Source organism: Sarcophilus harrisii, chromosome 1 (genome assembly GCF_902635505.1).
Source record: "Sarcophilus harrisii chromosome 1, mSarHar1.11, whole genome shotgun sequence".
In the NCBI taxonomy this organism is placed as follows: Eukaryota; Metazoa; Chordata; class Mammalia; order Dasyuromorphia; family Dasyuridae; genus Sarcophilus; species Sarcophilus harrisii.
Window position 1 is genome coordinate 184,677,634 of NC_045426.1, and position 26,603 is coordinate 184,704,236.

At 34.2% G+C, this 26,603-nt stretch overlaps 1 protein-coding gene across 1 annotated transcript in view; it reads left to right on the forward strand.

Moving 5' to 3' along the window:
• The window catches only part of ADGRV1 (adhesion G protein-coupled receptor V1), a 668,591-nt gene that overhangs the window by 194,652 nt on the left and 447,336 nt on the right, over positions 1-26,603 (forward strand). The window contains exons 66-74 of the mRNA XM_031938764.1: positions 535-733; positions 1,776-1,995; positions 6,616-6,855; positions 8,842-8,991; positions 10,346-10,819; positions 13,198-13,341; positions 17,920-18,094; positions 22,681-22,816; positions 25,139-26,220. Of these exons, the coding sequence (XP_031794624.1) occupies positions 535-733; positions 1,776-1,995; positions 6,616-6,855; positions 8,842-8,991; positions 10,346-10,819; positions 13,198-13,341; positions 17,920-18,094; positions 22,681-22,816; positions 25,139-26,220 (2,820 nt within the window). The remainder of the gene's footprint in view (positions 1-534; positions 734-1,775; positions 1,996-6,615; positions 6,856-8,841; positions 8,992-10,345; positions 10,820-13,197; positions 13,342-17,919; positions 18,095-22,680; positions 22,817-25,138; positions 26,221-26,603) is intronic.

A 26,603-nucleotide genomic window follows, 5' to 3' on the forward strand; every position in this document is an offset into this window, starting at 1 on the left:
TAAACAATCACTTCAGGATACTGTAGGTCACTTGTATTAGCTTATAGAAGGCAGTAGTGATATTGTGGATAGAGCGTTCTCATAGGAGCTAGAGAAATAGACTTCAAATATTGCTTTCTCAGATCAGTCATATAATCTCTCTAGACTTTGATTTCCTCATCTGTAAAATGAAGAGTAACTAAATGATCTTTCTAATATATGACTTTTTGAACATTTTATGGGAAAGCATCACTATCTTTGGTAATTACTGCTAAACACTATTTCAGTCAGGTTATATTTTTTCAACTAAAAATGTAAATGATATATGACTTCCATTCTTATTCATTGATCTCTCTTCAAATTAATAATGACAAAGTACTGGATAACTGAAGTTTAAGGTAAATTCTGTTGGATATAGTTAAATTAAAATAATTTAAAACTTCAGTTAATTATTCCCCTTCCCTTCCTTAATTGCAAAAAAAAAAAAATCATGATATCATTTTGGGTGGCTTCTGATAAAGTATATTTGCTGCTAACTTTAAATTATTGTTGTAGTGGAAGAGGACATTGGGATGATCATGATTCCAGTAGTGAGGCTGCATGGAACATACAGAAATGTGACAGCTGAATTTATTTCCCAAAGCTTTTCTGCACTTCTTGATGTGGATTACAATGTTCATGGTAACTCAGTCATCTTTAGCCATGGACAGAACCTAAGTTTTATAAATGTCTCTATCATAGATGATGATGAAAGGTAATAAAGTTGATTTCATTAGTTAGATGATGAAATGTTTAATCAGTAATATGTAAGAATCCTGTGTCATGTTTAGCATAGAAACTCACTGAACTTTAGAATTGAAAAAGTTGTTAGTGGCCATCTTATCCAAATAATATCTGACAAGAATCCCCTTCACAAAATATCAAGTTACTAGAAATCATTTATTATGTGACTACTATGTGTTACCTACTGTGTCAAACACTGGGGATAGAAAGAGTTCCTGCTCTCAAGAATCTCACAATTGAGTGGAGAAGATATGTGAATGGCACTGTACAAAACAAGATCTATATAAGACAAATTGTAAATAATCGATGAAGGGAAGGAATTTGCCTTAAGTGAGATCCAGATAGGCTTCTTGCAAGAGTTTTTGTTTAAAGACTTAAAATGAGCAAGAACCTAGTATCTCTTGAAGTGGTCCATTTCATTCCCGGAGAGCTCTAATTATTTAAGGCTAAATTTTGTCTTTGTACTTCTAACCATCCTTTTTGAAGATAGTTATCATATCTCCCTCCCATCCCCAACTACTTAATCAGAGAGGAATGTTTGTCGAATGGGCCCATGTTTTAAAACAAAATTGTCAAAAAACACATTCCATTGACTGAGAAACAATTTGCTACATGCTGGTAAAATGAAATTGTCACTTAAAATGAGTTGAAAAATATGCAATAGGAGTTGCATGTATCACTTTCCTAGAATTAGAGGAAATTACTATGTGTGTGTGCTTTTTTTTCTTTCAGACTTTTAGAAGTCTGATCAGAATATGGAAACAACCCTTCCAATTCACTGTCTTAATGCACCAAGCAATTAAAACAGGGGAGGAAAACGCTAATAATGATTCCTAGGCATTAATGTTGATGTTGATAACTCTTGCTTTTAGATGAGCACCCTCTTTTTACTACTTGGTGTGTGTGCTGTGCATTGAATATGTATGACCAATTTGGAAAATGACTAGTTATTCGGATTTTAGCAGCATTTTAATATGTTTAGACTCAGAGAATTGCTCCTTCTTGCCATACAGTGAATTTGAGGAGCAGTTTGAAATCCTGCTGATGGGAACTACTGGAGGAGCAGTGCTTGGGCGCCACCTCGTGAGCCGAATCACTATTGCTCAGAGTGATGCACCCTATGGACTTGTGCGATTTCTCAACCAAAGCCAAATTACTGTTGCTAACCCCAATTCCACCCTGAGTTTGTCCTTGGTGCTTCAGAGAACTGGAGGACTCTTAGGAGAAATTAAGGTAGCGTTTTCCCTTCTAAAACTGGGATCTGGTGGCGGGAGAGAGAAAAAGAGCCCATGTGGAGATTCTTACTTGTTAACGTGACTTAAAAGATTAAATTTTAGAGTGTTTTGACAGCTAGCTCTGTGCAGGTTATAATGAAGTCAAGGATTATTTGCCATAAACAGCCCTTGGTAGGCTAAGTTCACTTTATATTATGTTTCCTTAAGGATCTTCAGAAGGAAGGACAATTTGGTTGCCTTATAGAATAAATTCAAAGGTGAGAAACATGCAGACGATATTACTGCTCAGCTTGGTAGATTATTAAAAGTTGTGCTATATGAAGTATATTTGTTGTGTGTTTTGATGTTATTTTCCATTTCTTGCCCTTTAATTACCTAATAAATAATGTATTTATGTTTTTTGAATCAAATGTGATTTTATTGGAATAGAGAACTCTTAGTGTTCCAATATGGACTAGCAGTATTACCCTTGGAAAGTGTCTAGGGAGCCAAGAATTTATGTCCAGTCAATGACAAGAATTTAATAGCACCTTCTTTGTACCAAGCACTGTGCTGAAAATTGGGGATACGAGGAAAGAAAAAAAAGCTAGTCTTTGATCTCAAAGGACTCTCTGTCTAAAGGGAGAAACAATATGCAAACAAACTATGTAAGAGATATATTGGAGATAATCAACAAGTGAAAGCCAGTGGTAGTTGGCGGGGACAGAAAGACTTCTAATAGAGGGAGGGAAGGAAGCTAGAAAATGAGATTGAGAAGGGAGGGTGTGCATGGGGAACATCCAGAGAAAATGTTCACTTTCTGGAGATAACATGCCTTGTTTCAGAAACCACAGGAGGCTATAGTTTTTGGATCATAGTTATGCAGAGGGGAGTAAGGTATAAGAAGACTAGAAAGAGACTAGGCTAGTAAGGATAGGATTTTGTATTTAATTAAGAAGTATTAGGGAGTACTGAGATTTAGTGAATGGGGATGATGTAGTCAGACTTGAAGCTTTGGGAAAATAAATTCAAGATGAATGGAGGATGGACCAGAGTGGAAAGAAACTTGAGGCAATTTCAATTATATAGGCACGAGGTAATGAGGACCTGCTACAGGTGATTCCAGTCTCAGAAGAGAGAAGGAATGTAAATGTGAGATGTTACAAAGGTAAAAAACAAAGGACTTAACCACTAGAATATGAGGGGGTGAGAGGAAGGATTCAAAACTGAGGTTTTGAGTCTGGATGACTGGAAGAATGGTGGTACTTCTGACAGTAGGGAAGTCAGAAAGAGTAGAGGGTTTGGGACAGAAGGAGAATGAGGGGATATGCTAAGTCTAAGGTGTCCGCTTAAGATGTCTTGTAGGCAGTTAGGGATTCAGGACTTGAATTCAGGAAAAAGTTTAAACTGGATAAATAAATATGAGAATCATCTGCATAGAGTTGATAATTGAATCCATGGCAAAAGCTGAGATCACCAAGTAAAATAGTGTAGTCAGAGAAGAGGGCCCAGGATACAGCTTTGGAAGACATTTACAATTAGTGTACATGACCTAGATGAAGATCCAGCAAAGGATCATACATGTGGGAGGAGAAGCAGGAGAAAAAAAATTTTCACATAAACCTAGAGAGAAGTATCATAGTGATTGTACTGGTATAGTGTTCATAGCATTGGACTTGTAATCCAAATAACCTGGGCTCAACTCTAATCTCAGACACTTATTACCTGTATAATCCTAGGCAATCCATTCAACCCCACTCAGTCTCAATTCCCCTATCTGTAAAATGGATATAATAATAGCACCTACCTTCAGGTTGTTTGTAAGAATAAAATTTGCATATTTTATATATAAGTTCTAGCTGTTGTTATAGTATTTAGAGTATCAGTGAGAAAAGAATGATCGACAGTGTCAAAAGCTACAAAAAGATTTTTTTAAAGGTTGAGAATTGAGAAAAAATTCATTAAATTTGTAATTAAGAGATCATTAGTAACTTTGGAGAAAACTGTTTCAGTTGAATATAACCAAACTCCAGAGTTCAGGAAAAAAAAGGGAGAGGCAAGGAAGTAGAAGTACTTATTATAGACACCCTTCTCAACAAGTAAAGCCATGAAAGGAGGAATAGATGTAGGATGATAGCTGCTGAGGATAAACAGATTAAGTGAAGATTTTGTAAAAATGAAGGAGATAAAGGTATGTTTGTAGACTGTAGGGAAGCATCCAGTAAACAGGTACAGATTAAAAATTGATAAGATATTACGAATGATAAGGCCCAGAAAACTAGAGAATGGAATCACTTGTACATGTCAGATGTTTGCTATGGCAAGGAGTAGGTCACCTTTCTTCATAGGAGGTAAATAAAGGAGGAGATAATGATGAAAGGAGTCTGATATTTGAGGAAAGGAGATAAAGGAGCTCTTTGAATAAACTCGATTTTTTCAGAGAAATGTAAGATCATCAGCTGAGAATGTTGGTGTAGAGGGAACCATGAGAGGTTTGAGGAAGGATGAAAATATTTGGAAAAGCCACTATGATGAATATGATAGTGAATCAATTAGAGAGATATAAAAGAATTTCCTTTCTCCATTGAGGACCAAGTTGAACTTATAATTTTTGTATTTGACTCAGTCCAATTTCATTACTTTGTCCAATTTGCTTATATCCTCATGTGAAGAGGGATGAAGGCTTTGGATGTTGGGTATAATTAAAAGCCAATGCTTGACAGGACAAAATTTTTAATAGGATAAGGGGGAAAGGAACACAGAAGAAGAGTACAGTGTAGAATTGAATTGGTTCATCAAAGGGTCAGGATAGGAAAGGAAGGAAATGGAGCTAGAGAAATGGCAGTGATCTGGGAAAGAACTGAGGAGCAGAAGAATTAGAGCTCATGGGAATAATGAAGAACAGGATTAGGGGTTTCAAGGCACAGAGAGAGAGAGGGGCGGAATGATAATGGATTCGGATCAGCTAAAGGAGTTTCAGAAATCATTATCACAGAGACCTAATACTTTGGATGATAACAAGATCAAGTATAACTCAGCCAGTATCACACAGCCTACATTTGTTGGAGGCAGGTTTTGAATAAATGTCTTTTTACCTCCTTGGCCAATCTTTATCCATTATGCTATAGTATTTTTTATAAATATTAATCGAGATTTTTGATATATAAACACAAGAAAAATAATCAGTTTTATGTTTTATTCAAGTATATATTTAGTTATGAAAGACTTTAATTAACATTTTTAATACTTTAAAAATGTTTTAAAAGTAGACAATGAACATTTTTTGATTATATGATTTATGTGAGCAATTTTCATTGGTGTTTTAGACAAAAATATAAATTATTATTTTAAAATTAAAAAATAGAAATTTCTTAGCATACCATTCTTAAGTTAATATCTGTTCCTATTTCAAAATAGATAGAGGGGAAAATCAGTACTCTGTGGATTATGCACAAAAAAAGATAGATTTATTATTTAAATTATTCTACTTTTAAGTGTCTCTACTTAGAAAATTCAAAGGAATAGAAATGTAAACTGCCTTTGAGAAATCTCTCATGTGCAAGACATTTCCAATCACATTTATAGTTGTCCAATATTGTCTAAAATTTCTCTGTAAAATAAAACAGAATCAAATTTTAACTAGCAGTTTGATTCACACAGAACAATGATGTCAATTTTTTGCATATCTAGGAGAAATACTTTCTAAACCCATTTAATCCCTTTTAAACTAATCCCTCTAAGAATTTTTCTTTTTTTCCCTTTATCACAGGTGAATTCAAAATATATTTCAATTTCTTTGAATTACATAAAGATATCTTTTATCCTTTGATCTGACAATTGCTTTAATCAGGGAATGGGGGAATAGATTTTTGGTATTAATGGAAAAATCAAGGGTGTCTCTCCTAAACCATCTTGGATCACTACACTCATTCCATCTTCAGAGACAATAGATTTTCTCTCTGATCTCAGTCATAGGAAATGAGATAAGATTTGAAAAAGATGCTAAATGACATTGATAAAGTATGGACAGAATTATCTATTCTATAATCTATAGATTATAATCTATATATCTATAATATAATTATATTATATTAGAAATCTAGTACTTATTGAAATAAATTGTATTCATTTAGTATTTGAGAGGAACTATTATTAAATATTCCTGAACCTAGGACTTCAGAGTAGTCTTCTATTAACTTGTAATATTTAACCTAAAGAGAGAAGGGAGGTAAGCATTTGGGCTAGTACACGACTATAGATTGACTGGCAAACTGACAGCTCAGTGAACAAATCTGAAAGATTATTTTGATACTCAGAAAGACTTTAGGTATAGATAACAACCTCTTTACACCTTTTGGTTTGATTTCTGTCCATATTTCCCCTTAAACCTATTTTAGAATAACTATACAATTCACTTGAAATCTTTTCGTAACTTTTTGTGAGGTACCAATATACTGTTCATTTCTCCATTCATTTGCTTCTTAATTTCCCTGCATGATTCTGCTCTCAGTTGTCCCTTGCTTTGAGTTCCTCTGCTATTTCTTGTGTCTGAGTTGTTGATATTAATATGCTTTGAACCATTGCCACTACAGAAGTTTCCATTGCCTTTTTATTAACTTGTAATTTTATAATTCTGCAGATTGATTGGGACATATTAGGACCTAATTCACAGGAAGTTCTATCACCACTGAACAGTGATATTGGTGAACCTGTGAGTGGATCCTTCTCTTTTGGTGATGGAGAAGGTGGATTGAGAACCATAACTTTGACCATCTTGCCCCATGAAGACATTGAAATCCAAGAAATCTTCATTGTCAAGCTTTACATTGTGAAAGGGGAAGCTGAATTAGACCAAAAGGCTAGAAGTATCTCCCTAGTAGTAAGTTTGTCTATCTTTTGTGGTTTCTTCTATAAAATTCTGGTTTCATGGGGCTATAGATAGATTGTTTGCTTGTTTAACTTCCTCATTTTAAGAGATAACATATTTACCCAGGTAATCAGTAAGGAAGAGAGCTAGATCCTCTTTACAATCAAGCACACTTTTAACTGCACCATGCTGAAGTGGGGTTTAGGAGAAAAATTAGTGAAATATTGTACAACTGAAAAGATAAGTTTGTGACAAGATTTTTTTAAATTGACATTGTTAATCATTGCGTTGGGTAGAATCTGGCGAGTAATTCATGTTAGATCAGACACTGAATATAGTGCCATTGAATATAGCTTTTAAAAGCTTCTAGAAAATATGGTATCTGAAGTACCATATCTTAATTTATCTTTGTGTGTGTACTCTGTGCTTAGCACATACCTTTTATATTGGAAATATTCAATAAATGGAATTAACTTGGATACATTTTGAATTAAATCTAGTACTTATTGAATTAAATTGTATTCATTTAGTATTTGAGAGGAACTATTATTAAATATTCCTGAAATTTTGGTTAATCTATTTCCATAATTAATGCCCATAAATACTATACCTTATCTACTTCCTCAAATTGCACTTGTATTTAAGGGCAGGTGCCCAAAGGATAAAGGCTGCTATTGCCACAGGTTTTGAGGATAGCCCGAGGGTAAAACAATTCATATGTCTGATACTGCATGACTTGATGATTCTTTCTCTCCTCCTTGAACCTTCTTGCTGATCTTTCCCCAGACCCCAGGGGGTCTTTATTGGGATAATTGCTCACCAGAGCTCTCTAAGTCTGCACTTCTTTGTTTCTTGATGCTTATTGACTAGGGCAAGTTGGCTTTTATCCACAGGCAGCTTTTCTCACTGTTGCTAGGAATCATGCTAGTGGAAATTTTCAATTGACTGTCTCTCTCTGTCGATGGGATCCTAGAGAGTTTGTGTCTGCACCTTGATAGAGATGTTTTCTTCTAGACCACTAACCTTGCAATGAAATTGGGGAATAAATAAAGGAGAGGGTGAAGGGGGAAAAAAGTTTTATCTCCTACTGTTATTCTTTGGTATAGCTCTGGGGTGTCACACACAAATATGCTTCCAGCTTAGACTGATTCAAATGTATAATCAATACCAAATGACTCCAGGGCTAGTAGTTACAGCAATTTAAAGACTTCTGGGTCAGGGCCCATGTTTCCTCAGACTTCCTTTCTAATTCAGTTAAGAAATTTGTGGCATTCATAAAAGTATTACTGGGTCAGGCAGATCTCTTTCATCATACTTAGTTTAACACACTATTAACACTTTATTATTACATTCTTAACTTTCTGAGCTAGAGATATGGTCCAAGACCAATTTTTCTTCATCTTTATAAAACAATCATAAGTTACTTATTTGGAAAAACAATTGGTATTTCTAGTGTGAACCATTTAACATGTATTAAGTTTATCTGTTGTGATATTCATTAGAGGATGTGGGAGATAGGTTTCTAACGGTGAAAAATTATATGGAAATATTCTATGACCTTCAAGTTTAGAAGCTACTTCTTGGTATTAAAGGGCTTTGCTTCTCTCTTGTCATGAGAAGTGGTAGAGTTATAGTTGAATTTTAAAGCAGATGGTCTGTCTGGAGGGATAAATATGCCATATAGAGAAGTCAAGTTAGGCATCTTGATTATAAATCATGGAATCTTAGATTTTTAGCCTTATTATCTATGGACTATAAGGCCTGCCTGTTGCCTGAGACAGACAATATAACAAAGATGTTTGGAGGCCCTTTGAACAGTATGTTAATTAGCCACTGTGTTTTCCTCATGCTTTTTTCCTTATCCTCTCACCATCTCTTTCCTGAGGTAGATTTTGAATGAATCAATGGTGACTTCTCTTACTTGTTGATACTGTTTCACTACTGTGATTATTATGTAAATTGTACAAATCTACTCTTGTTTTGTTTGATATTTTCTAGATACAAAAGTTTGGTGATCCAAATGGAATTGTTCAATTTGCTCCTGAATCTTTATCCAAGAAGAATTATATAGAACCATCAACTTTGGAAGGACCACTTAGTATTACATTTTTTGTCAAGCGAGTCCAGGGAGTTACAGGGAATATTACGGTATCGTTACTCTCTTGTTGAGTTTTGCTAAATAAAATAACACTTCCATTAAGCATCTTAGTAAAAGAATGAGTTATATTTATTAAATGTACAATATCCCATTTTTCAATGTAACTGAAGTGGCTGAAATAAGCCACTTCAATTGGGTTCAATTTAGTGAACTGAAGTTTAGTACATTTAGTACATTTCTCAATTCTGTTCCCCCCACATTTCTGATTCTTTAAAAAATATACTTGAAATATTCTGAAGCTACTTGATTACCATATGTAACATTCTTCAAAGAGATTTCTTTTTCAGCACTGGGAGACCATTTGATTATGCAATTTTAGATCTTCTGGGGAGAGGCAGATGAGGATTTGTTATGGTGCTGTTTGCTGACTGGTGGTGTTTCTGTAAATCAAAAGAACAAAATGTATTTTTAAAAAATAATATTCTCTCTTAAATTCACACATTTCTGTCTTTTTCCCAGTCACATATTGAACTCTGTGCAAAGGAAGTATCTTTCTTAGCTGGAGCCAAAAATGGCTTAGCACCAACAAGGAACTATTAAAGTGAGAGGATGGGTCTGTGATAGAATAAGACCTTCAAGGGACCTCAGAATTGTTCTAGTCCAATACCATCTTTTTTTAAAAAAATCTTTCCACAGCCATCTTTTTACAGAGCAAATTGTGGCACAGAGAATGTAAGTGATTTGACGGCCAAATGTCATATAGATAGTAGCCATCAGAATAATTTATATGGTTTATGGCACAGTCAAACTATTAAAGTCAAAACTATTGTCTCCCCCATTAAAATGTGAGCTTCTTAAAGACAAAGGCCTGGGTTTTTTTGCCTGTTTTTTCTATCCCCAGCAATAGCACAATGTCTCATTCATAGTCAATATAAAACAAATAAATGTTAATTGATTGGCAAAATATGTTCATGATAATATTTTATACTTATAAAATACCTTGTGAGAAAGCTCATGATCTATAACAGCTTTGTGAAGGAAGTAAAATGCTCTGTTATCCTATTTCAAAGATTAGGAGATAGAGGCTTATAAATGGTATCATTTGCCTCACAGTCAGCAAGTCTACAGCAAAAAATCTACAACCAGGAGCAATAACTGTGGTGGCAAAATCTAGCTTCCTTTTAAAATATCCCACAGTGTGACCAGATAAATCAATAATGTAAACCCACAGAATTATTAAGGGGAAAAAAAGAAATTATGTCTTGTTCTTTTATGATCAAGATCTGATTTTTCTTTTTTTAAAGCACAGTCTATTATATGTAATATTCTCTGCACACTGTAGGGGAATGAAGTTTTTCAGCTTAATATTATTTTGATTAAACCTTTTTATTGTCCTTGTTTTAGGTTTATTGGGAACTAAGCAGTGAATTTGATATCACTGGTGATTTCCTTGCCACAAGGGGATTTTTCATGATTGCTGATGGGGAGACTGAAGCTAGCTTTGATATTCAGCTGCTGCCAGATGATGTTCCTGAAATAGATGAGAATTATGTAATACAGCTGATTTCTGTGGATGGAGGAGCAGAAATGGATAAGGAAAAAAGCTTCACAAGCTTCTCTGTTCCTGCAAATGATGATCCTCATGGAGTGTTTGCTTTGTATGCCCGTTGGCAGTCTGTAGTAGTTGAAAAGAGCCTCAGTAGATATATCCAAATTAATGTAACTCGGCTTGCTGGAACATTTGGAGATGTAGCTGTGGGGTACCGAATATTACCCAGCTCTCGAGATCAAGCAGTTGTGATGGAAAGAACAGAGGGGCATCTGATAATCAAAGATGGTACCAATCATAAAGTGGACACAGTGCCAATATTTAATCAGGTTTGTAGTATACTCTGATTCTTGATTCCTAAAGTTGTCTCCTTACCTAGCTAATGATTGGTTTATGTAATTTCCAAAGGGACATATTTAAACAACATAAAATTAATTAATTGCAAAGGTAAATTCTGACACTATATTTTTTCAGCAGTTTTCAGATGGAATAATGCTCTTATACAGGCAAGATCTATAGATTTCTTTTCATTGGTATTGAATTTGACATTTTTAATGAGGTAATTCAGAACAACTTCTTTTAAAGGTAGAGGTCAATTAGCTATTTGTAACTAAGTATGCATATGAGTCCTTACAATATTTTTGTAACAATATTTTGGTCACTTAAAAAAAACAAATAAATAAAACATCTTTTCTTCTTAATCAGTTCTATATAACTTGTACCTGAAAACCTTATGCAAAAATTATGTAGATAAGTCATAATGGCAACAAGTAACAGACTAAAGTACTGAATGTCCAGGGTTTCATTTTTGTTGGTACTCCACATTTCCTTGAGTGTTTCCCACTGTTTGTTTTATTTGTCCTTCATCTACTTTGAATCCCTGGGAAGTATCATAGACATTTTCTCTTCCATTAATATCTATCACATTTTTGGCGATATGTTTTTTAAAAAGAGGAATGAAATCCCCCACAATATTACTTATACTGCTACAAAATTAATCTTTCTTACATAATTTTCTAGTTAGGTACAGCACTGATCTTTTATAGCACATATATATATATATATATATATATATATATATATATATACACACACACAATGAACAATTAGAATTTAGAGTCTCTCTCTACTAGAGAAACTTTTTCTTTTTATTGTGTGTATGATTTTGGATGAAATAAACCATTTTATCTGCTCATCCTCTGGTAATTGTTTCATCCACAACTCCTTGTTGTGTGTTTGAATGTGTGGTTAGCCTTCTTGAGAAGAGCTATTTTTGTGTTGTATTTCTTTTGTCAAGGCCTCTATGTATTACTTCAGCAAGTAAGTCTATTTTAAACAATGATAGATACATTGCTAAGACAGATTAATAGGGCTTTGCCTGGGTTTCAAACTCTGTTTTGAGGAGGGAACTTTGTACATGTTTTTTTGGTACCAGAATTACAGGGAAATCATGGAATCTCATGATGTTTGTACTTCATTGAACCCTTACTACAGAATCTTGGCTTCTTTTGTTTTCAGTCCTTTAAAATATTTCTGATTGTTCCAGAGTTATAGTCACAGAGGTAGAGGAAAGAGCTTAGAGAATCTGGTGCAATATGGTATAGTGGAAAGTATGAAGTCAGAAGTCAGAAAAAGTAGGGTTGAACCCCAGCTCTGCTCTTTCAGGCATTGCCTTTATGACTTTGGGATAATCAGTTTTTCTGGATTTTTGTTTTCTCATCAGTAAAAAGAGGGGGTAGGTCTTCTGAGAGAAAGTGATGGGACATGGAGTTGGAAAAGGAATAGAGTATGATAAACTGAATAGAAGGGAAAAGGAAATAGTGAAGGTTATTTGGAGAACTTTGGATTAGTGATCATCTGATCAGAGAATGAAATTTGTGAAGAGAAATTTGGAAAATAAAAAATTGGACTGAAGGAAAAAAAGGTGAAGAATGAAGAAAAAGGCAGGCTAAATAGGAAAAGGTACATTTTTTTTTGAAAAGGGAAAAGAAATTGATTGTGATTATCTAGTTATTTTTGAGGGGAAGGAATGGAAGTTGGATATACTGTCAAGTCATTAAGAAATGATAGAAGGGTATAAAAAAGGGATTCTTAACTTTTTTTTAATATACTTTAGACTCTTTTAGTAGTCTGGTAAAGCCTATTACAGAGTAGTATTTAACTTCATTCTTTGAATATTTTTGATATATATATAGAGAAAAGATATGAAACTCCCAGCTAAAGGGCTATTTACTCCTGACTAAAATGTAGTTGGGAAATGCTTAACAAAATAAATTAAAATACATTACTGCATAAATAATGGTAATTTGTGGTTTTGTAAAAATCTGGTTTCTATTTGAGTTTGAAAGCATTGGTCTAAAGGATAAAAAGGGAGTTGATAAGTTTGTCCATTCTTTCATTCCCCTATGTATCCTTATGTATGTCTTTTTGATCACGTTTCTCTGATGAAATTTTTAGTTTTTGTCCTCATTTGTAATGTTTTACAACCTAATCATGTATACTATGTAACTTTTCATTGACCCAGAGGTGATCTTCAGGTTCAAGTTTTCAGAGGCTCTGGTGCTCTATAACTCAGACAAAACCAGAAAAATAGAAAAGAAATAGCTGTTCAGTAGTAGTATTTTTTTTTAGTACAGAGCCTGATAATGAAACTAATGGAGAAAATTAAAAAAAAAAACAAAACTTTTTCAACAAAATTTTTTTTAAGGTGTTTCTATTCTTGGGCTTGAATTTCACTCTGGAACTGTTAAACGTCATCCATGTTGGTGGACAGTTCTATGGAATGCCAAAAATACTAGAAGAAGCAAAGTCAACTCTTATCTCTGTCCCTGAAGAAGCTGCCAATTCTGAGGTAATGGAACTAACTAGATTTGAGTGCCAAAGAAACCACAAGGGGGCACTGTAGAACTTTTTTCTTTAAATCTGAACCCGTGTTCCTAGGAAGAGGTGTGTTTATTTAATTTAAAATATGTTTGTGTAGGTGTTTATTTACAAATGCATATATGTATATTTGTGTTATATATACACACAAAGATATTATATATATACATATATAATCTTTTTGTGTATGTGTGATGTTTCAGTATCTATGTATTTATTGAAATGATCTAGCTTTGTATGAAAAAAGACTTGTAGAACTTACAGATATGTTAGTAGTAGTAATTATGATAATTATCAACATATATGTGTGTAGTGTTTACTATGTGCTAAGCTCTGTACTAAGAACTATACAATTATTATCTTATTTGATCCAAACAATAACCTTGGGGTGTAGATACTATTATTTATTCTCATTTTTTAGATGAGGAAATTGAGCAAAAAGACTTCCAAGGACTTGCCCAGGGTCACACAGCTAGTGTCTGATGCCATATTTGAACTCAGGTTTTCTTGACTTCAGGCCTGGCACTCTGTCTTCTGCACTGACTAAATTTCTTCTTCTGCATATTCCTTTTAAATCCATATACCTTTAAAGTACAATATAGACATCTTTGAATAAATTATATTTAAATAGATTTTTACCTATAGCTTTAAATAGAAATGATAGATCTTTTAGAGATAAGCTAGAAGCTGTTTGAATAAATGAGATAATAAAAACTTGCAGAATATAATACTGATATTTTAACTTCTCAAATAATAATTTTACTTCATTGTTCTAAATATCTTTTTTTTCTCTCCTTAAAATTCTCATCACATCTTCCTCTTTCATTCTCTCAACTCAGGACTTTGCCTCTTATTTTGCTGAGAAAACTGAGAGCACTTACATACTCTCTTTTTTTTACTTTACCAAAACCATGTGATACCATCCTCAGTGGGAATCACCTTCTTGCCTTGTCCATTTTGTAATGGACAAGGACTACTTTGCCATCCCAGTTTTGGACCAACTAGCTTGAAGAGAGAAGTAGGAAGTAATGGAAAAATAATTTTCTCCCCATTGGTCTAAGAGACAATAGTACTTTTGACCTATCAGTATCAAAGAGAAAAATAATTTTTTTCATATCAAATGACATTGTCATACTTCGAATGCTCCCAGTGCCTTTATTTTAACTACCACAATGTAAGAATATTTCACCAAGCCTAATCCCTCTCTCTGGGATGGCCCAAATTCTCAGCTCAGCCCACTCATTGCCCCATGGCATTGTCAGGTACCTATGTATAAGACCTCCTGCCAGGTACACGTCAGGGAATGAGTCATCAGGCACATTTATATGCCAGTGCTTGGGGACTGTCTCTGTGTGTCTGTGTACAAGCATGCCAGGTTCTTTTCATTAAGCCCATTATCTCCAGAGTTGTGGAGCAGGGAGCACAATGTGAAGTGATAACTGGCTGAAGTGGAGCAAAGCTTTTGACTGTTGTGGAGTGCCAGCCTGCTTATGTTGGAGAGCCCAGTACGGGCTTTTCCCCATTTGCGACTTCATGATGTGTGTTTGACTGGGAGCAGATGCTGTGTTCTATTTTTCTTTGTATTCATGTTGCTTAGCACAGTGCCTGGCACATAATAGGCACTTAATAAATACTTACTGACATGCTGGTTGCATTATAAGAATCTTTCCTTTTCTTTTACCTCTTATTATACTGAATTAGGAGAGGGGGACAGCATTGATATAGAAGGTATATATCTGCCTTACAGTCATCATGGTAGAGTGGATTAAAAAGCCTCAAAATTGGAAAGTTCTCAGTTCAAGTCTTGCCTCTTATACCTTTCATTGTGTGACCCTGGATAAATCATTTAACTTTTCTGTAACAAAAACAATGAATAGTAATAATAGCATCTTTATAGCATTTTAAGGTTCATAAAACATTTTTTGATTGTCATATCATTTTATTCTTATAACAACTCTGTGAGGCAGGTGTCATTATGTCACCATTTTATAGAATAGGAATTGGAGACAGAAATAAAGTCATATGCTCGGGGCTATACAGCTAATAAATGTCTGAGACAGCATTTGAACCCAGGTATCTCTGACCCAGATATTTCAGTACCTGAGGCAGCCTTCTTAAAATTATAAAGTTTAGGCAAGTGCTGATCTGCATTAGTTGAAGGAGTTTCCTAATGAGGAGTGACACATGCCAATGAAATCATGCATCTAGTCCATAAAAAGATACATGGCCTAGATCATTAATAACCATTTTATATAACTTGTAATTTTACAGAAACTGAATCACAGCCTCTGTTGTTGCCTTCTTTGGGTATCTCCAGGTGGTATCATTGGGCTTGTTTTGATCAGGATGTAGATTTCACTTTTACAGGATAAATATCTATGTACCCCAGGGAAATCTTTGATGCATTCTGATCTCTTTGAAAAGAAGATACATAAGAGGATCATGGATCATGGAATCACACAGGTTTACAGTCTCAGAGGCATCTTAGGTCACCTTTCATGTCCCATCCACTTTACTTCCTCAGTAGCACTCTCCTTGCACTCCTCTCTAGTGTTGGGGTTACCACCCTATATCAAGCTTTCATCACTTCTTCTCAGGAGAATTACCTTAGTCTCTTCATTCTCCTTACATCCACTCTTCTTTCGTCTACATCTTGCAAAATTGATATTTCTAAAGCACTGATCTGATCATGTGATTTCCCTGTCCAGGAAGGTCAGGGCTAAAAAACAAACTCGTATGTTTGACTTTTAAAGCCTTTTACTTTTCTAGACTTATTGAGCATTTCTCTCTTTCAAGCACACTATTTCCAGTCAAACAGATTTTTTAAAATTATTGAAGTTCCTAATACATGACATACGATTTTATGTATCCTTGCCTTTTCAAAGATCCTGCCTGAAATTCACTCCTTTTCCACCTCTGCTTTGTAGCTCCCTATTTTCCTTCAGAATGTCACTTCCTAGATGGAACCTATCCTGAATAATATAGCTGCTAGTACCCTCCTTACTGGACATTACAGTGTATCTATTTTGTATTTTTCTTCAGACATTTTGTTCCCCCCCCCCTCATCTCCACACTGAAATGTAAACAACTTTTTATTGTTGTTTTTATTTTTATTTTTTAACATTCCCAGCATCTAGCCTAGTGCTTGACATGGAATAGATGCTTAATAAATGTTAAATAAATGAATGTATAAATTTTAAAGTTGAAAAAGATCTTAGAAATCATGTTGTCCAGTCCTTTTACTTTGCATATAAGGAAACTTTGTTTATTTACAAAATTACTTCAAAATGTATACATACAAAATTTGCCCTTAAATTTAAGCGAAGTTCAAGTTTAGTTAGTATAAGTTTGTGTGTGTGTGTGTGTGTGTGTGTGTGTGTGTTAAAAAAGGAGGTTGCCATTCTGCAGAGCAATTTGAAATTTTGCCCAAAGGTCTATCAAACTGTGCATATCCTTTGTTACAACAGCATCCCTACTGGGTCTGTATCCCAAAGAGGACCCACATGTGCAAAAATGTTTTTAGCAGTCTTTTTTTTTTTTTTTACAAGGAACTGGCACTTGAGTGGATGCCTATCATTTGGGGAATGGCTGAATAAGTTATGGCATATGAATGTTATGGAATATTTTTCTATAAGAAATGATGAGCAGGCTAATTTCAGAAAAGCCTGGAAAGACTTACATGAACTGATACTGAGTGAAATGAGCAGAATCAGAACATTATAAACAATAACAACAAGATTATGTGATGATCAGTTGTAATAGATTAGGTTCTTTTCAACAAAGAGATAATTCAAGACTATTACAATAGACTTGTGATAGAAAGTGCCATCCACATCCAAAGAGAAAAGTATAGAGACTGACTGTATATTAGAGCATATTTTCAGCTTTTTGTTGTTTGTTTACTCATTGTTTTTTTCTTTCTGCTTTTTTTCCCTTTTGATCTGATTTTTCTTGCACAGCATGATGGATATGGCACTATGTTTAGAAGAACTGCACATGTTTAACTTTTATCAGATTGCTTGCTGTCTTGGGGAGGGGGAAGGAGGGACGAGGGAAGAAAAAAATTTCGAAAACAGTTTTGCAAAGGTGAATGTTGAAAACTATCTTTGCATGTATTTGAAAAAATAAAATATTTTTTAAAAAAGAAAGTAAACAATTACTCATGACTTCTATGTTGAAATGGAAGAATTGATGTCTTATATCATACTGGTATTCTTTGATTTTATATATTATCTTTGTCCTAGTTAACTCTTCAGTCTGCTTTGTTAGAATGTCACTATTTGTTCAGTCCTACATTTTGTATTATATTTATACACATTAGTTGGAGGAGATAATAATTGTATTAATGATTTCTATTATTATGTTAATTATATTTATTTAATAATAAATTTATATTAATTATTATATTAATTTTCTATTTTAGAAATCTGGAATTAAGTAAAATAAACCACCTACCATGCAACCTTTTTTTTTTCTTTTTAGGAAATACTTAGCAATTCCCATTTGTAAAGCTATGATATATTCATCTTTTTTTCCCTTTCTACTTGAGGTTGGATTTGAATCTACTGCCTTTCAACTTACCAACATCAACAGTGGCACAAGTTTAGCTGTTATATCCAGGAGAGGTACATATGGTTCTGTTACTGTTACCTGGAGCTCTGGTTATCCCTCCAATTTAGAAATTCCTGAATTTGTTGACATAGGTGACATTAAACCAAGATTTGGTAAGTGTAATTTTAAAATATTCAAGCTTTAGGTTTTGACTGAATTTTAAGGGTCTATTATAGGGTTACATTCTGATGTGGTGTCAGAAGTACATCAGACTGCTTAATGCAAATTTATTTTCCAGTTATTTAGCATAGGTTATCTTTCTCCAATTATTAATTTGCAATTGGATTCAAATAGTTATTGGATGTATATTAATAGTAAAAATCCCAAATATTTTATAACATCTAAATTATTATTTTGGTTAAAAGTTTTTTTCTTGATCTTCCTTTTGGATTTTGTTTGTAATACATGTGTGCTGAATTATGTTGTTAGTTTATACTTTGCTGATTTTATTATTTATTATTTCAGTTAATTTTTTAGTTGACTCTATTGGGATTTCTATATGTCCCATTATATTATCTGCAAAAAGGTGATAATTTTTATTTCTTTTTGTCTATAATTATTTCTTCTATTTCTCTTTGTTGTCTTATTATTCTAGCTGGTATTTTTAAATCTGTGGTAAATAGAGGTGATAATAAACAGCATCCTTGCTTTCTTATTGGAAAAGGCTCCAATTTTTCTCCATTACTTATGTTTGCTCTTGGTATAATTTATTATATTAAGGAATGGTCTATTTATTCCTATGCTCTACAGCATTTTTTAACAAAAACAAATTTTAGATTTTTGCCAAAAGACTTCAGCATTTATTCATATGTTATGTGGTTTTAAAAATTATATAATTTACTATAGTTGTAGTCTTCCTTACGTTGCTCCAACCTTGTATTCCTGATAAAATCCAACTTGTCGTTACATATGATCTTTTCTTATATGTTATCATATTTGGTCCCTACTATTCTAAAAATTGTTTGGCCATTTGTCTTGCTGTGATTCAGGCCCATTCTACCTAGATACTAATCATGATCACTTTAAAAGATGTTCCAAATCTTCTTTTTTCCCCTAATCTCCAGTAACCCTACTACCATTCTTTCAGCAGTTGTGCTTTTTTTAAAAACCATTTCACTGAGAAAATCAAGGCTATCCATATTCAATTTGCTCTCCTCCCCTATTCCCTACCTCAGAATCACTCTAAATAGTTTTCTATTTTCTCTTCTTTGGTACAATCTTTGAGGTAGGGTCTCCTTCCTCTTTTCCATAGGTTGTTCCTCCACTTGTGTTCTTAGGTCTGTCTTCTAGAAGCCTTCTCCAGTAATCATGCTAATCAACTATTTTTTTTCCTATTTATCCATATCTGCTAGTTTCTTTTGTGATGTTCTCTTGTTTCAACTATCATTAACAGGACAATACAAGACCTTCATTTAATCTTGCTATGCTCTCTAGATATATCTCTTCTTTTTTTCCCTACCAGGGTTCCACAAAGTTGTCTTTCCTCATCAGTGATACTTCACTTCTTCAAAATGCACTCATTTTTTGGTTTCTTATTCTACCATTTTACTGAAATTTCCAATGATTTCATAATTACTAATGATTTCTTAACTGGTCTTCCCTTAGTTGACATTTATATAGCACTTATTATATACTAGGCACAGTCCTAAGAGCTTTACAATTAAAATCACATTTGATTTTCTCAACAACCCTGGAAGTTAAATGTGATTATTATTTCCATTTTATAGATGAGGAAACAGGTAAATAGAGTTCAAGTGACTTGTGCAGAATGACATAGCTAATAAGTCTCAAGGCTTTATTTGAATTTGGGTCTTCCTGAGTATAGGCCCAGTGCTGTATCCACTGGACCACCAACCTAATTCCATCTGGATACTCTTCCCTCCCTTAATCTCCCTGATACTTCCCTTTCTCCTAGTTTTCCTTCAACCTGCTTTATCATTCTGAATCTGTCTCCGTAATTTAAATCTTATGACTTTTTACTGCCTGCTGAATATCTCTATCTGATAAAGTCTTGGCAGTATCTCAGCAGTTCATAGTGAAGTCTTTTATTCCTCTCTTTCCTCCTCATCTGAATCCCATTGCTTATGGAGGTGCTTGGTTCAAATCATAGGAGCATCAGGGCAGCAAGAAAATAAGCCATAATACAAACAGCACTTTAATGAATGGTGAGAAACTCAAGTTACAGCATGGAGGATCCCTGTGAAAGAGCAGCCAGTAGGGAAATCTGACATCACTGAGTGCATCCAGAGAGAAGTTTCAAAAAATCTGATTAGGGGAGTGTTGTTCAGTCACTATTTGCTCTTAGTGACTGAAATGCACCCCATTTGGAGTTTTCCTTGGCAAAGGTATTGAAATGGTTTGCTATTTCCTTCTCCAGCACATCCATTTTATCAGGCAGAGGTTCTGTGACTACACCGGGGTCACCCAACTAGGGAACGGATAAGATTGGATTTGAATTCAATTTTTCCTGATTCCAGGCCAAGTGTTCTCTTCACTGAGCCACTGGTTGCCTCTCTTAACTGGGTAGTATGCAACTTGTTAAGTCTTTAGGCAGTTACAGATAAAGATCTTTATCTGGCCAGTTACCAAGTCATGATAACTACCTGGATTGAGCAGACATTGATAATTCTAATCAGAAAGCTGGCATTATTGTAGCTGGAAGCTAGGCAAGAAAGAACCTTTTGTTTACTCATTCTTTCTGTATAAAATCTGCAAATTCTTTGTTTCCTATTATCACTCCATTCTATGTCTTTTTATGATATCCAGCTAGTCATTCAGGCTCATAATTGTATAATTATACTTGATTCTTTCCTGTCATCCTCTATCCCCAATATTTAGTCAGTTTCCAAGACCTGTTGATTTTATCTCCAAGTAATTATATCTCTGTTATGTAACATTTTCCCCCATTCATACCACTACCAATCCAGTTCAAGATTCTATTACCTTCCTGGCCTTGATTATTCTAATAGCCTCCTAATTGTTATCCCAGACTTTGATATCTCTCCCTCTCAAGTCAATACCAATTAGAAAGCTGTTAAGAGCTCTTGCACTAGGCCATATAGATTTTTTTTTTTATATACATATTACTGTGCTTAAACATGAGGTTGTAATTATCAAAATCACTACCAATTTATTTATGTGTACCTGCTAGGAAAAAAAATGAAACCTTTGAAAAAGGTTTTTAAAAAATCTAATCTTTTTCTTCAGGCATTCTTCACCTGAATTGTAAGGTATTGAAAGCATTACTTCTCAGATCTTGTATACCCTACTACTTTTCTTCTCAACCACTGGTCTTCTCAACTTTCTGGGGTGCTCAATGGGGAAAGGAACATAGCCAGTAACAATTCCCACTGAAAGCACTACTCTCTCTTTACCTGCCCATAAAAGGGCTTCCCTCTGAGAGTTGCCATTTTGCCATGAATAATTCACGTCACTCTCTCTCTCTCTCTCTCTCCTATTGACTTTAGGGAAATAAAAGGAAATTAATAAGAAACTGTGCTCTCCTTTTAATTGAAAAAAAATGAGACAAGTATATTTGGATCTGAATTCATTGTAAACTGCTATAGTTCCTCATTGTGTATATAGACAGATATATATATATATATATATATATATATATATATATGTTTTTTAAAAAATGTTATTTTTAATTTCCTTACTTGGTATATTGTAACCATCTATTTACATGTGTCTGCGTCACTTGCCATCCCACTCAAACACATTTGTTTCTCCATGTGACTAGAAACTCTGCAGGAGGGGTTTTTAAACCGAGCTCTTTAAACTTGTTTTTTAAATATTTGGATAACTGCATTTCAGTATAATTGGCTTCCTTGGCAACCCTGTGTATTTTATATTATATATTTAAAAACATTATTCTAGGAAGAATATCAGACTGCTAAAGGAACCCAGAATACACAAAAAAGTAACAGTTCCTTACTTATAGCTAGTGATAGGCTAGAGCTACTTCCAACCAAAAGCCTTTAAAACTGGTTGTAAAATTTTCAGTGTTGGTATTTATGCCTTGGAAATTGGCAAATGATATAAATCAGAACTTGATTTGTTATTTTGTTGATTGGACTTAAGGTTATAGAGAAAAATGTTATTAATGAAGATTACATTTAAAAGTGTGTATTTTGAGGGGAGTGGAGAGCTCATTTTTATACATTTAACAGCACTCCTCTATCTAGAGGTCTGGATTGTTCCTGTTGTGATACTTTATCCAGTATCCCAAAATACAAGATGTTACCACACTTTGTTCTCAGCCACAATGAGCAGTCCTTTTTTCTCCTTTTTTTGTACAGACAATTAAAACAGTAAATATTGCATTTTTATTCTCTGCTTGAATGAAAGGTTCTGAAAAATCCTTTCATAAATTCAACATAGTATTCTTTCTCATTTTTGTTTATATTTTTTGTTTGCTTGTTTTTGTAATCCGTAAAATCTCCATACTGTCTCTATAAATGGGATTAGAGGGACTCCTTATTGGTTTGTTTTTTGGTTTTTTATATCTTAAGCATATCAGAGTATCACTTTGGCTGTCCATCTGTTGTCTTTAATTCTTGTATGGTTGGCGCATCTTCTTTCTCAGTTTTATAGGTTTTTAATATGTCTCTTCACACTGTTATTAAGAATTCAAACTTTAATTAAGAACTGACTTTTTAAATTAAGGATCTTTTTTCTTTTTCATATTCTTTTCCAGGCATTCTTACATTTTCTCATAGTGAGAAAAGTAAGGAAGTTTCATTATCTACTTTTCCAAGACCTAGTAGACCAGAGGCATTTATTATTCATTTATCCATAGTGAAGAGCAGTACACTTGTAGGAGCTCGACTGAGGTAAATATAATTAACACACATATAAGCATCTTTGATAGCTCATTATAAATGCATATGAAAAATAAAAAATCTGATGACAGATATGTCATCTGAATCTTTTTTTTTCAAGATGGAAAAAGTTAGTGGATAGCTTTTCTTGATTCAGAAACATGTTTCTCAGTTTTAATGTAAGACAGAAGTAGTGTATTCTAAAAATGGTATATTACCTGAGTTTCTTTAACATTCAGCCTAGTTGTCTTTTCCACACCGTCCTATTTATTACTTGTTAAGTTCACAATCCTCTGGTCCTAAGAGTCTATACTAAGTGCTATATCCAACCTCACTGCGAGAGCTGACAAGTGATCAGAGACAGCACTGGCCTGCTCCTTCTCTAGCAAGAGAATTGGCCTGGAATAATACCTTCCTCCCCATCCTCAGCATACCAGAGGCTAGCAGTTGCCAATTTGGCATCCCACTTTTGAATGATTGCCAACTCCTTATAGAAAAAGAAGTTGGAGACTGAAATATTTCTCTCAACTTGAGACAATTTTTTGAAATCAGAAGTGAGCCGTAGCAGTAAATTGATTTGAAAATATTGACACCTCTGGGTCCTTGACAGCTCTGAGCACCAAACTAGATTTTAAAACTTGTTAATTGGGCTGGCTTATAATTTTATTTTTAAAATAAAGTCTTGCATATGAATGTTACCTCCATGAAAATCCTCCTTTGATACTTCATTATAACATGTATGTGACCCTGGCTTCTCTGCTATCAAATGACTAGATTAAAGTGACTATCAGTCTCTATTTAGCTGAAAAGTGTGTGCTATTTGTTATCCAATGACCAACCTTACTAAAGTTTGGGGAGGCTAGAACAGGCATTTTTGTTTGTCTTGGGGCTATGGTTACTCTGTTGGTCTATTAAAGTCTAATAATTGTTTAAACCTACAGTGCCATAAAATCCCATTCCTTTTGAAGTATAGTCTGGCTGAAATGAGGAAACTGGTCCATTCCCAAATAAGCCACAACCTAAGAAGAATGTAGGGAAGCTAGGTGGTGCATCTGGGCCTGTAGTTAGGAAAAACTAAGTTCAAAACTGGCTTCAAACACAGATTAGCTGTACAACCCTGGACAAGTCACTTAACCCTATTTGCCTCAGCTTAAAAAAAAAAAAAAGCTAGAGCAGGAAATGGCAGACCTTTGCTAAGAAAACCCACAAAGAGTCTGAAATGACTGAACAACAATAGAGATAAAAAGACGTCTAAGAGAAACCAAAACATTAAATTATGTCCAGTTGATAACGAGCACAATCAAAGGAACATTGAAACTCATTTAAAGGGAATTGTGACATATTCAGACTTTGGAAGCATGGCTTACCACAAATTAGAAAGGCAGGGAAATATAACCATATTAGTATTCACTGCCAACAATCCTAATAATTTTTAATGACACTAAATGTTTTATCAATTTGAGCAAGGATAATCTAAGGTCTTTTCTTTCTCTAAAGTGTATTTATAATCCTATGACGCTATGAACTTCTTCACAGTATTTACCTATAGACCATAATTCATGCATATTTACATAGTACAAAGTAAAAATATACAATCAGAAGTTCATTCTTTCTGATATCTTATAAGGAAATCAGAATTACCAAAATTGTTTCATTACTATCTATAATGAGTTGCACTACCTATGTTTTAATGCATTTACATTATGTACATTGTTTTCAAAGTGCTTTGTGTTTTGATGAAAAACAAAAAATATGGAAAGGGTATATATACATATATATTTTAAAAAATAAAATTGAATTTAATTGCTTTTCTTTTTCTCATTCCAGGAAGGTGACCATGGCCTTAGTTAAACAAACATAAATGGGCAGTTTTGTTATTTACTAATTTTCAAATGAATCTTCCTGATTCCAGGTCTAGCACTTAGCTTCTGTACCACCCACTTTGTATGCTTAGCATACTAGGCATATTTGTAGACAAGGGGAGAAGCAGAGAGAATATTGTTTCATATTATTTGTGTCTATAGTTCCTTATTTGCTTGTATGTCTCTTCTGAACATAGAATCCAAAGGAACAGGGAAGAGATAATGCTAACTTTGTATTGTGTAGGACATTTTGCCTATTTATGTCAGGATTCTCAAATAGTACATGTGAATGCAGTCTTCCTGCTGGATCATATTAAAACTATCCTTTCAACTAAGGCCATATTGTCCTTATGCTCTGAAGAGATCATGTCAATTTTAAGAAATATCTACATGAAAAATAATCTTTTCAGAAGAATTACTGCTTCTTAATAACTAATGCAACTTTGGTGTGGGGGGTGTTTTTCCTTTTCAGACCAGGATTTACTGTGGCTGAAATTGAGCCAATGGGAATCTTTCAGTTTTCTCTCATCTCAAGAAATATCATCATATCCGAAGATGCACAAATGGTCAGATTGAATGTACAGAGATTGTTTGGTTTCCATGGTGACTTTGCTAAAGTGACTTATCAGACTACAGCAGGAAGTGCAAAACCTCTGGAAAATTTTCAGCCTGTTCAAAATGGAGAACTAACATTTAAAAAATTACAGACCAGTATTGATCTTGAAATCACTATAATTGATAATCAACTTCCTGAGATGGCAAAAGTTTTTTATGTCAATTTGACTTCTGTAGAAATTAAAGGCTTGCAACAGGTTGATGCTAATTGGAAACCACGCTTAAATCCAGATTTCAGTGTTGCAGTTATTACTATACTGGATAATGATGGTCTAAGTGTGATCAATGCTTCTGTCCCTCCAATAACGACTGTTTTCACTAAGGTTACTGATGCTGTTGTTGCATCTCACACAGTTGTCACTCCCCCTGAAACCATCAAGACTACCTCCATTCCTCAGACAACTGAAATTGTTACTTTTGTTTCTGAAACAACGGGTATTGTCACTCTCACAAATGGAACAATCGTGCCTGAGAGACCTGATATGGTCACTGTAACTGATGTTTCTGTTAAAGGCATATTTAGTCTTGGACCACCCATCATTTATGTTGAAGAAGATATGAAGGATGACACACTTGCTACTGTAGAAATTCTCGTCCGAAGGACAAGTGGGTTGACTGGGAATGTCAGCGTAGCTGTTCAAACCTATGGGGGAATAAGTGCTCAGAAAAAAACTGGGGAATTTCCTTTTCAAGATGTCTATGGAATTTCTAACCTTACATGGGCCAATGAAGGAGAAGATTTTATAGAGCATTCTTTCATTCTTACATTTCTGGATGGAGAAAGAGAAAAGAAAGTATATATTCAAATCTTGGATGATGATGAGCCAGAAGGACAAGAATTCTTTTATGTTTTTCTCACCAACCCTCAGGATGGAACCCAGATTATAAAAGGAAGGGATGACATTGGATTTGCAGCTTTCGCAACTGTCGTTATTAAAGGTATTTTTGACATTGTTGTTTGATAGATAATGGTGAAAAAAATGAGCTACCCTGGCAAAAATTTCCTCTACTTGACATTCTCCAAAGAAAATTAAATCTAACACACTTTCTCAATAATGCTTTGTAAAGTTAATGGTTATTATTGTCAAGAAAACTTTTTTTCAAAAATCCTTTGTAATTTACGAACGGATGCTGAGTGAAATGAGCAGGACCAGGAGATCATTATATACTTCAACAACAATACTATATGATGACCAGTTCTGATGGACCTGGCCATCCTCAGCAACGAGATCAACCAATCATTTCCAATGGAGCAGTAATGAACTAAACCATCTACGCCCAGAGAAAGAACTCTGGGCGATGACTAAAAACCATTACATTGA